The 13,181-nt window shown below is 38.3% G+C and overlaps 1 protein-coding gene across 1 annotated transcript in view; it reads right to left on the bottom strand.

The window, feature by feature from the left end:
• LOC114031883 (GRB2-associated and regulator of MAPK protein 1) overlaps nucleotides 1-13,181 on the bottom strand; it is a 205,018-nt gene that overhangs the window by 33,225 nt on the left and 158,612 nt on the right. Inside the window, exon 3 of the mRNA XM_027847075.1 lies at nucleotides 9,932-10,062. Coding sequence (XP_027702876.1) covers nucleotides 9,932-10,062 — 131 coding nt within the window. The remainder of the gene's footprint in view (nucleotides 1-9,931; nucleotides 10,063-13,181) is intronic.

Genomic DNA, 13,181 nt, shown 5'->3' with positions numbered 1-13,181 from the left:
TTGACAGAACATGTGAACTAGTATACAGTTTATACAACCACTATGATACTTATAATTTTAGGGTTTTTTTTTAAAAGGATCTGCATTAGGTATGTTTGTTGTACTTATAATCTATGACCCACATATCTAAAACCCATAAGAGAAGCAGCAGTATAGCAGGAAAAAAAAGGCTAAGTAGAATTCTGAATTTTGAGTCCTGGCTCAGCTACAGACTAGCTATGTGACCTTAGACCAATGCCAAACTAGAGAGGGGAAACACAGATAGGACACTGGATTAGGGAACTAGGAAGATCTGAGTTCAAATCTTGACTAGCTGTGTGACCCTGGGCAAATCACTTAATTTTTATGCCTCAGTTCCCTGCTCTGTAAAATGAGCAGGTTAGGTTACTTATCTCATAAGGGCCCTTTTACCTCAACTATGCTATAAATCTAAAAATTCAGAGTTCAATTTTTTAAAAGTGAATGTTAAAAATTTTCATTACATGTAACTGTGGAAAATAAAATACTATTTAGAAAAAATAAAATTATAATTTTTTTTAAAAAATTCAGCATTCACATATTGCTAAGAATTGAGGATTTTATAACTTCTACTAAATTGTTTTACCATCTGATTCTTAGTCATTTTTCCTAACAAGATTGTACTCTCAACTGTCCCCTAAGTTTTCTGAACCTAACCTCTTTTTTAATTTCACCTGTCAAAAAGGAGGCAACACTGAAATATTTTCCCATATGCTTTGGTAGCTATGGTGATGGGTACTCACTGTCTTGCCAAGAGCTAAGTGCCAAAATGAGTAACCCAGACATCACACAGGCGAGCCAGGGCTGCTATCATGTAGCTCTTTCAGAAGTCACTTCCTCTAGTTTTCAAGTCACATGGGGTAGAAGTGGCCTTCCAGATCTGAGTGGACAGGGGTAATTCCCTGCCTCCCTAAGCATACCTTGTAAATCGAGTGACAAAGTTCACCATTCCTGAGAGGATTTCTGTCCCCTAGCCCAAGAACTGTTAAGTGTCTACTCTGCCCCTGGGAAGTGGGTGATAGAAATATTCAGAAATAGGAAGTAGCACTGCTTGTAATCATACTAATTTTAGAACATAACTTTAAAACATTCAGGATTTCCTAGGTCCAGGGCTCAGAGGGTCATAAACTTAGAAACGGAAGAGATCTTGGAAAATCATCTAGCCCAGTCCCTTCATACAGATGAAGAAATCAAGTCCCAGAAAGGAAAAGTGATTCACCCATGGTCAGAATGGATAACAGATCAATGAGATAGAATTGGAAGGAATTTCAGAGGTCATCTTTTCCAACCTCCTGATTTTACATTTATAAAATGTGTATCTATCTAATACAAATACAGGCGGCCCATATGTGTAGTGGATAGACATTGGATGTGGGAATCTGTGCCTTCACCGTGAGCCTAGCACCGGCCTCTTACAAATCGCCTCTCCTCAAAGTGTTGCCAAAGTGTTTCCCTTCATGTAAGTATGTAACATCACAGACACAGCAATCTCTTAGTCAATCAGGAGTCACATCTCTTTCATTAAGTGTTATAAGGCTGAGCTTAAGGAAAGCCCCAGGCTTCGACAGAAGTGAGATTAACTACAAATGTGGAAAGGGAGGACCAGGGAAATTAAGTGAACTGCCCAAAGTCAAACTGCAGTAAGGAGCCAAACTCCTGTAGGAAGCATCACAAGTGGAATGGAAACAAAATAGCTCTCACTCCAAACTTAGTACTCTTTCTACCATGCTATCTTATTATAAGAGCGGGGATTTAAGCCCAATGTTTAGTACCTGTGTCTATGAATCACGCTTTCCTCTATGACCAAGTACAGCAGTTGATAGAACTATAGCAGAACAGACATGGAAAACAACAGGCTCCATAATACCAACAGATAATTGCCACTCTTTCCCCTCCCTTTCCTCAATCTGCAAAGATGCTAGTAAAACTGTTCAGACAGTTTCCAGCTTTGACTAAAATAAGAATGTCTGGGCAGCTACAGTGTCGAGCCTGGAATTAGGAAGACTCATCTTCCTGAGTTCAAATCTGGCCTCAGATGATTTCTAGCTGTGTGACTCTGGGCAACCCTGTCTGCCTCAGTTTCCTCATCTGTAAAATGAGCTGGAGAAGGAAGAGTAACAGGAAGTATGTGGTGTAATGCAAAGAACATGGGATTTCAAGTCAGACAGTACCTGGGTTCGACTCCAGGTTCTTTCACTTACTATGTGATAGTCCACAAGTCACCTAACTTTTCTGCACCTCAGTTCCCTCATCTGAAAATGGGGTAGGGGGTGGGATTCTAGATTATTTCTAAAGTCCCTTCCAGCTATAGGTCCTAGGACCTTCTAAGTTTCTTTTCTCAATCATCTTGTTTCATCTAGTGACAGCAAAAATGATCCTTGCAATACTATTACCAAAGCTACCTTACAGAAGGTGACATATTTAAAAAAATATATATTAATTGTACAGTGAGTTGTCTGCTATACAGTTTTAACTGAAGTTCTTGGATTTGTCATTTTTGAGAAATATCTGGTATTCATTTGGGGCTGGACTTTAAAAATACTGAAGTATTTAGAACTTCAGGTTTTAAAATGAGCATTTTTTTTAAATGCCCCTTTAATGAACAGTATGGTTAAGAGTCTTATGACTCATAAAGCTCAAGGCCAAGACACATTTTCTGTGAGGTAGAAGCTAGGGCAGCTGACTCAGATAGGCAGATACCTTTTGACTTTCAGAGTAAAGTTCATGAGGGTGTGGAAGAAACTGAGACCAAGGAAGCTCATATCAGCCCTTCCCATCCCCCCCCAACCCAAAATAAAACCCTAGAAAACACCAAAACAGAATAAGGTGATAAAAATAAAAAAATGGTGATACACCTATCAAAGACCAGGATTTTTAGAAAAGGAAAGACAAAAACAAAAGCTTTCAGTGGAGTAGAGAGCAGAGAGAGCTCAGAATCCGGAGGTCCTAGATTCCAATGCTATCTCTAACATATGCAGGCTGAGTCACCCTAGGTAAGTCTCTTAACCTCTCAGTGCACCAGGCAACTCTCTAAGACTACATGTTGCAGAAGAGTTAATGTTGACACCTCCCTTTCTGCCACCCTTTGCTCTGTCTCCCAACTCTATGTTTTACCACTGACTGTGCTCTAACACCACAATGCTCTCCCTCTTGACTTCTGCCTACTGGCTTCTTTCAAGACTTCCATCGAGATTCAGCTCAATTCCTCACCTGAAAAAAGCCATTCCCAGTCCTCCTCCTTGTGTGCAGCTAGGTAGTACAGTGAATAGAGGGCAGGTCCTGGAGTCTGGAAGACCCGAGTTCAAATATTACATCAGAGCCCTACTATCCCTGTGACCATGGGCAGGTCACTTATCCTCTGACTGCCTCAGTTTCCTCAACTGTGAAATGGGGATGATAACAGCACCTATCTCCCAAGGTTATTGTAAGGACCAAATGAGATTATACTCGTAAAATGCTCAGCAAAGTGATTGGCACACAGTGGACACTTAATAAATGCTTTCTTGCTTCCTTCCCTTCTCTTCAACTGCTAGTGCCTCCCTCTGAGATTACTTCCCATCATCTGTGTATACACTGTATGTGCATGGGTGTTTGCATGTTGCCTCCCCAATTAGACATGAGCTCCTTGAGGGCAGGGTCTGTGTTCTGGCTTCTCTTTGTACCCCCAGCGCTTAGTGCAGTACCTAGTCTAGCACATAGTAAGCAACCGATAAATGAATGCTGACTGACTGACTCATCTGCATTAGTAGAGGTAGTAAGTGGCCCAGAGCTCTGACAAAATCGTAAGTCTCAACAACAATAACAACCACTAGAAGCAAGAGAGAAGAGTCTGTCATCAGCACCTGGCACAGGGCCTTACCTGGCATGGAGTAAGCAGCCAATTACATCTGCTGAATTGAACTGTATTACCTTGAGTGTGGTACTTAAACTCTCTGGCCCTCAGTTTCCTCATCTGTAAATTGAGGGGCCTTTAAGGCCCCAAGATGGCCTCCAAGGTCCCATAATTCCAGATTTATGATCCTATGAGTTCCTGTGTATTGAAATCCTGTGAGCTCTGCAACTTAACAACAACAATGACAATAATTAACATTTATGAAGCTCTTGCAAAGAGCTTTTATGTACAATATATAATAAAATAACCTTGTGAAATTGTGGCGCTGTCATTATTCCCATTGTACAGATGAGGAAATGGAGGTTACATGGCTTGCTCAGGTGACATAGACAGGAAGTATCTAAGGCAGGATTTGAACTCAGATCTTCCTGGCTCCAAGTCCATTACTCTCTCCATTATATCAGCTGTTAAGCTTTATGGGCCTCAGTTTCTTCATTTGAAAAATAAGAGTCAGACAAGTTGATCTCATGAAAATAACAACAATCTATTGGTATATACACATGGGGGGGGTGACATTATACCAAATAAACATCCATCAGTTAATCAAAACATTTATTAAGTGCTTACTATGTGCCAGGAAAAGTGCTGGGGATACAATGACAGGCAAAAACACCATCTCTGCACCATAGGAACTCATTCTAATGGAATGGGAGAGACAACATGCAAATAACTATATATACAAGGGGTGTGTGTGTTTATGTGTGCATATATTGCATTATATCATATATTATTATATAGAATATATCATATATTATGTTATATATACACATACATATATACACACACATAAAATATTGAAGGTAACTTCAGAGGGAAGACAACTGCGGGGTTAGCATGGAGGAAACCAGAGAAAAGGTGAAGCAGGCTGGGGAAGCTAGGAGGAGGAAGTGAGAAGCGTGAACATTCTAGGCATAGGATTGTATCTTTTGGCTAAGTTTTTATAATAGTTAGCCATTAATTCTAAATATTAGCCTCTTTCAAATCCCATTTACTTCATTTGGTCTTATTCATGTTTTGTTTGAAGTGGGACAGGATGAAATTCTACTTTTTAATAATTTAGTTGGAAATCACCATGTCACCTGCCCGCTCTCTGCTTTACATGCCAATGAGTGTTAGCCTGTTTCCCTGTTTTTTTCCAAAGGTAATAACACACATACAAAAATGCATATTCTCCCCACTATAAACACCACATGTATGTTTCTATCTCCATATATCAGCATAATACGTCTGAAAGTTCACAAAAGTGTGTGGGCTTGGTGAAATAAATGGTCTCAGCTTGTTTCTTTCTATTAGGAAGCTAGCTCATGAACACCTTAGTTCAAATATGCCCTCAGATACTTACTAGTTGTGTGATCCAGGGAAAATCACTTAACCTCTGTCTGCCTGAGTTTCCTCATCTGTATAATGGGGACAATGATAGCACTTAATGCTCAGGGTTGTTGTGAGGAGAAAATGGAATGTTTGTAAAGCATTTTGCAAATCTTAAAGTGTTACATAGATGCTAGCAACTGTTATTATTAATAATAATGATAATTACTAGTTCTTATTAGCAAACATACAGGCTAAAAAGATCTGAAACAAATATAAGAACTATCTAGACAAGAGTTTATACATTAAGATGGGCGGGAGGTGTCTTATATTTTGTTAATGAAATCAGTCATCAATATTTCCTACTGGAATACTTTATGATTACTTTCTATAACAAAAGAATATCCTGGCTTCATAAAGAAAGTATTTCTGGCTTCATAAAGAAAGTGTTTAAGAGGACTTTGCTTTAGGTATTTAAAAGATTTTTTTTTTGTAAAAAAAAAGTTTTGACAAGGGTAGGTATAAGGGGATAAGCAATTTATTTCACCAATCATACACTTAAAAAAAATATTTACAGAATCAATACAGTGTAGGGGGTAGAAAGATCGCCTGTGAGGCCAGAAGACCTGGGCTAAGTCCTGTCTCTGATGTATACTGGCTGGGTGACCTGTGACAAGTCATTTAACTTTCTGGTGCCACAGGCCAATCTCTAAGATCCCACATTGCAATGGAAGTGCTGATTTCATTGGTAGAGAGAGTTTTAGAGCTTCTATCCCTTAGATGAATAGAAGGTATCATTTCACATTAGATTCAGTGAAATTTCAGTGATACAATCAAAAATACCACATAGATGGGATAACACATTGTAGCCCTATTGTTAATCGACCACAGGCACTGAGCATTCATTCATTAATGTGCATGTTTAACCTGTACAAATCTAACCAAAACTATAGATGCTACTGAATCACTTTTAAAGCTTTGTCCTATGTATTTCTAATGTTAACACAAATTTCCAATGTAAACTCAGATAGGCAGATAGGTGGCACAATGGACAGAGCACCGGCCTGGAGTCAGGAAAGATTATCTTCCCAAGTTCAAATCTGGCCTCAGATACTTACTAGCTATGTGACTCTGGGCAAGTCACTTGACCCTCTCTGTCTCAGTTCCTCATCTCTAAAATGAGCTGGAGAAAGAAATAGCAAACCACTCCAATATCTTTGCCAAGAAAATCCCAACTGCGGTCGCAAAGAGTTAGGAACAACTGAACAACAACATGAAAAACTTTGGGTTTTTTTTTTTTAAACAATGGTAATACAAGGATTTGTTATTTCATCAGGACGAATACTCTTGCTACACAGAAGACAGATGTATCTCATTGATCACAAGACCTTTTTTAACTCGGTAGGTGGTTCTCAAGAGTTAAGAGAGCCCCAAACTACACCAACCAATGGTGAACCTGGTACTGATGCTCTCTGAACTTAACTATCCTGGTCCTGGGCTTGAGGAGAGCTAACAAGCATTGTTTTCTTGTTCTCTTATACCTTTCTTGCATTGAGTTGCAAAGTGGAATGACTTGGTCTGTAAAGCAGACCTATAAGAAGATAACAGGGTAATTTCAAGCTCATCTGAAAAAAAAATAAAATTTCTTTGGATTATTAACATTTATACTATTACTGTGCTCCTATATGAAAGGCTTTCTAGCTTGGTAAGATCTTCCAATCAATCAGCTAGCATTTATAAAGAATCTACTAAGTGCCTAGTGCTGGGCTTGAGGACCCAGGGTCACCCCTAATGAGATATGGCATCACAGTAAGAATTTACTGATTTAAGATAAAATAAAGAAAAAGCAAATTTTTTAAAGAATGAGGCAAATCAGGATGTGACAAATGAATGTCGTTAACTGTTAACAGTCCAAGGAACTAAAACATATCTTTATGCTTAACTCTTCATAAGGAAATATTTTGTATTAACGAGGAAAATATACACACGTGTAAAAGTTAATGAAGTTAAAGGTTTTCCACTCGACTCTAAAGAATATAATTTTACTTATTTCTATGACATTTAGGTGAGAAAACATCCTGAAAGCAAATTTTAAAGAGAAATATTTGATATTTTAAGCTCCTTGAGGGCAGGGATGATTTCAATTGGGCATTTAAAAACTGTGAAATGCATGAAAAGATGAGATAAACCTTGACAGGGGTTGCATCTTTCTAATGACTTAAAAAATAATACAAACTTCAGTAAGTTTATTGAAAGGGAGTTTACCCACAGAAGATTATATAATGTAGAAAAATCATTCTGAAGTACATAAGACATGGGTAGATTTGGAAGAGGAGACACAGTTATAGATCTGGTTGAATTTCTATGTATGTGTCAATATTCACTAACAATACTATGGATTATAATAATAAGTTTGCATTTATAAAACACTTTAAGGTTGATTTACAAAGCATTTTACATACATGAACTCATTTGATCCTCACAACAACCCAGTGAGTTTAGGTGAAATTATTATCACCACTTTAGAAATAATGGAACTAAGTTTCAAAGAGATGGACAAGTAGATAAGAATGCTAGGCCTGCAGTAAAGAAGACTCATCTTCCTGAGTTCAAAACTAGCCTCAGACACTTACTAGCTGTGTGACTCTGAGCAAGTCACTTAACCCTGTTTGCCTCAGTTCTTCCTCTGTGAAATGAGCTAGAGAAGGAAATGGCAAACCACTCCAGTATCTTTGCCAAGAAAACCTCAAATGGGATCATAAAGAGTTAGACACGACTGAACAACAATAAAATATCCTGCACTGGGTCACACCGTTAAGGAGTATCTGAGGCAGGATTTGAATCCGAATCTTCCTGACTCCTAGTATAGGAGTCTATCCACTCTGTCACCTAGCTGTCTCTAGTATTACTAAGCTATAAATGTGTCATTATGTCCAACCTGCAATACAGCTTATTAAAATTCCAACAACTCTACTCAAAGAAAGTTGCAGTTTTAAAGAAAACAAACACATAAATTCTCACAAAACACGTGGTAAATGAAGACATCCAGAGACTGTATCCACTATCATTGAAATAACCAAAACAAAAAACAAAAAACCCTTGAAAATTAAAAACCCCAACCCTGAATGTAATTTATTTTCTGAAGGTTCTGCAAATAAATGAAAATTCCTTCTCTAATTATTCTTAAGCATGGCAACTTAAAGGGTGGAACACAGCAGCTGTTTTTCAGGACAGGAAGTTAAAAAGTCAATTAAAACAAGCAGATCAACATCTCCAATTAAGAGGTTGTCTTGGGACATTTTTTCCCCTTCTTTTTCTAAGAGGTGTAGGTGGAGTGACTCACTGGCTTCAATGCTGGCGCACACTTGAGCTCAGACACCACTCCACATAAATGGTAAGTCTGTCTTATACTCAGTGCAGACTTCCAACAGCTGGAAACCTGCCACCTAACTATAAAAATACAGTAAAACCTCAATTACCTGGAATGTTCAGAGAAAGGGGTGGTTCTGTTTAATAATTTCCTACTTATCTCAATAATGATCAGAAAACCCTTTGTTTTAACCCTTGCAGTCAAAAATTTTCAAGATATATTAATATCACTTCCGGCCTTAGTAAAAACGTGGTAAACCAAATTTATACTTTTTTTGATGACTAGGCATCTTTCTGAAAAAAAATGAGCTTCAGATACTTAAGGAAGCACTGAACTTAAGAACTTAAGAGTTAGAAGACCTGAGTTCAAGTCCTGTGAAAAACTGTATGAATCTGGGCAAGTTACTTGAACACAGCCTCAGTTCTCTCATCTATAAAGTGGGGTTAATATTACTTGCCCTGTATAAGTTATCACCAAGTTATTCTGAGGAAAAAACTTTTGTAAACCTTAAATTACTGTCCCAGTGTGAGCGATCATGATTGTTGTTGTATCAGACATGGAGGAAGGAGTAAAACACTGGGCTGAATGGGTACTGAACTCAAGGAATAACCTGGTCATATCTTTCTTTAAAAAAACAAAACAAAACAAAAACTCCTGATAGATTTCTTATCATCCTTCTCTTTCTCCTATCCTAAAAGGGAGGAGATGGAGGTGGCACAGAAAATAAACCATTAATTGAGAATTTTTGTTTACCCAGATTTCATTTGGAACCTCATTAAAATATAACCACATATGCTATAGGTCAGATTTGGTATTAAGGTGTGAGTACGTGTGTACGTGTGTACGTATACACACACACACACACACACACACTCACTCACTCTCCCCTATCAAGAGTATTATTATAATCCAATTATATCACCTCCATGGGATCCCCAATGCAATGAGTCCTAGCAAGACTTCAGGAGAGTGTTATAGATGTGCCCAGGACATATCCCTTGGCAACTCATCTTACTCCAGAGATTTGTCAATCACTATTATATACCAGGGAAAAGTCCAAAGAACTTTAGGGACAGGTCAGGAGATTGTCTTTTAAATATTTTTTACAACTCTAGCAACAGCTTATTGTAATCAAATGTGTGAGTCTGATGGGGATAGCAAGTAGTTTCATCACACATGGGCTCTGGTCTCAGTCTGTTATGCTCCCACCAACCTGAAGTCGTAAGTAAAAGTCAGGCTTCATAAGCACTCTCTGTGAGGGACAGATGTGGATTTATTATGTACATAAAGGCTTAAAAGTTAAAACACTCGAGCAGGGATAAATATTTGTTCGTTAGGGCTACCTTCACGTTGAATGTTATTTCCTCCATGACGTAAACTCGTTCAGGAAATGCTTTCGCCACCTCCTCCACACTGTTAAAATACTGCACTGGTTCCTTAATATCCCGGTCTTGTTCCAGCAGCTTAAACTGCCCTGAAAACAGATGATAAACAGAAGTACTGTGAGTGAGATGTTTACACTGGACAGCTGTCACTGTGGCAACTGCACACATCTCTGATCCCCGTTATCCTTTGGGGAAGTCTTCTGATTATTGGAAAAATCACTTCAAGGGAAAGTTCTAACCAGCTAGAAAATGAATGAAAAAAAAAATCCTCATTTATTTTGTGCTCACATTATTCTGTTATGGTGAAAAAAGAGTCTCCAGAATTAAGATGAATAGATGTCTACTGGAAATTTCTGTTTTGAAATAAAATTAGCAATTAACTCTTCCCAGACAGTGAACTTACTTTAAATCTTATAGATTTAATCTACCTTCTATAGTAAATTAATCTTAATTATGTTTCATATATATTAGCAACATACCCCTAGCCCATGGACCTGGATTTTTTACTTAAATGGTATCTTGTACAGATAAAGACACAACTTAATATATTTCTACACAGTCTCAGCACTTTAGTTGTAGCACTTTTTCTGTATTAAAAAATTCATCTTTTAATGCTTCTGACTGAGAGCATGGGACCAAGTAAAGGCTTTTAGCTTTTATCAATAGTTATTTTCTGAATTCTGTTTGTATTCTAACACTTTCAGAATCAAAGAAAGCAGTTAAAAGCTCTGATGAGGCAGATTTCACACTGTATGAGAAACAAACATTTTTCAATAGAGAAATGACTTCAGTGGTAGGAGACTGCACTCCTGCTAGGGTAACAGAAGTTGGAGAAAATTGTAGGACCTTGTCAGAACACTGGCCCGATTAGGCAAGAATACTACTGGTTATTCTTTATTGTGTATATTGAAGAAATAATTTGACCCAGAGCATAACAATTCCTAGAAATGCAGGTCCCTTGAAAATGGGTCTTTTACTTCCATTCTAAGCTGTGGTGTGAGTAGGTTCAAAATATATTGGGGGTTCCTCCCCTTAACATAAAAATCAGGTTATAAAGAAATGGGATTCAAGGAAACAGTATCTAGAAACACTTCAAATGCTTTCTCTTCTGCTCAGTACTAGACAGTATTATATATATTAAAAACTCCTGCCTCACAGGAAGGTTGAGTCTAAGTCACCACAAATTAATTCCTCTCTTCACAAAGTTTGTTACTGCAAATACCACTATGAACATTAACAGCCCAAGAACAGTGCATTAAAATCTTCACTGCCAATGGTAATATGTTGACCGCTCGCTCTGAGAGGGGGTTAGAAGTTCTGAAGTCCATCAAGGCCCAGACTAAAAAGAAAACAATGACCACAAGGTCAACATGGCACGACACCTCCCCTGGAGGTGCCCTTTGAGCTCATGGCAGTGTTTTGTATCTCATCAGGAAGGAAGGCTTTAAAATTTGATTCATATGAGGATTAAAGGATCATGGCTTTGGAACAGGAAGGAAACTCGGAGGTCATCTGGGTCAATCCCTTCATTTTACAGATGAAAAAACTGGGGCATAGAGGGTTAAAGTAATTTGTCCCAAAGTTTTTGTTGTTGTTCAGTCATATCCGACTCTTTGTTCCCCTATTTGGGGTTTTCTTGGAAAAGATAGTGGAGTGCTTGGTCATTTCCTTCTCCAGTTCATTTGACAGATGAGGAAACTGAGGCAAACAGGATTAAGTGACTTGCCCGGGGTCACACAGCTAGTAAGTGTTCGAGGCCAGATTTGAACTCAGGAAGATGAGTCTTCCTTACTCCAGGCCCGGTATTCTCCTAAACGCTCTCTGCATTTAGAGCACCATGCAGATAGGAATCACAGTCAGTTATACACTTTCAAGTATCATCTCCTAAGGATAACTATCCTGACTGCCTGCCTCCCTATACCTTGTGATCCTGTGCCACACAGGATCACTGATCTAAAGCTGGAAGGGACCTCAAAGGCCATCTAGTATAATATCCTCATTTTGCAGATGAGGAAACTGAGGCCTAGGTGGTAAAGTGACTACCTTGTGGTTTTTACACAAAGTGGCAGAGCCTGGCTTTGAACTCAGGGTCCCTAACTCCATGCCTTCCAAGGTCCTAACTGCTATAAATCTGATTCTAGGAATTGACAGTAAAGCACAGCACTTAATCAATATCTCTTATTATCTCCCTAACATATATACACAAACATTTCTATAGATATGTTGTATACACACCTACACACACACAGCTTCTAATTGGTGAGTCACTAAAGGTTAGGAAGTAGGCCAGGAGACAAGACAGTTGTGGTAAACATGATCCAATTCCATTTATTCGATATTTTCAAAATAATACCCTCTCCCGACCCCACATAGTTAAGTAAAAAATGTTTTCTGCTAAAATAGCACATGTCTTAATAATTAAAAAACTACTACATGTTTGTTGGAAGAGTCTCTGAAATCATATCCTATGCTATCCCAAGTATAGCTCGTGACGGCAATTCTTTTCTAAGTTAATAAGGGTAAAAAGTCCCTCCAATGGACTTCTCAAGGGAAGGGAAAAACAAGCAGCTGCCCAATGGGAATGCTCACATTCCCTCAAAGTATTTGTTTAACTTTCTGAGAACTCTGTTGGGATTCCTGTTTTTGACAAAAGGGGCTTAGGATACTTAAACCAATCCATTTTGGGTATCTGAGGCTGAACTATTTTTTTTTTTTTCACAACATGTCTATGAGCTCTGTCAATCCCACAAACTGGAAAAATTGAGTCTGTGGAAATTAAATTCCAGAGACCACCTAAAGAGTTAAATGCACCCTCCTCCCAACCTTAATGTGAAATCAATTTACACACACATACACGCTACCTCAACCTCCGTATAGGGGAACGGATTTTTTAACAGACCATTCCATGAAAAACATAGTCTTTGTGCCACCAAACAAAAACATCTGGAGGTTGCTGAAACATCTGTTCTAAGATGTTACTGTCAAGCTGTGTTCCGAGAGAGGGAGGAAGCTGAATTGTCTTTGATGGGTAAATAAAACATCTCCATTTGTAAGAGGCTGCTCCATCTGCAGGACCTAGAGTCTCACAAGAATTAATATATAATAATAAAATGTTCATCCAGGGGCAGCTAAAACAACAAAAGCAAGAACCAAGGAACCAAGTTTATACTCTGAATATATTCTTGCTTATGCTTTAAAATCCCTACCC

The sequence above is a fragment of the Vombatus ursinus genome, unplaced genomic scaffold, assembly GCF_900497805.2.
Source record: "Vombatus ursinus unplaced genomic scaffold, bare-nosed wombat genome assembly UNPS02015255.1, whole genome shotgun sequence".
NCBI classification, from domain to species: domain Eukaryota; kingdom Metazoa; phylum Chordata; class Mammalia; order Diprotodontia; family Vombatidae; genus Vombatus; species Vombatus ursinus.
The sequence above is the reverse complement of the archived record's forward strand: the minus strand, read 5'-3'. Positions and strand labels throughout refer to the sequence as shown.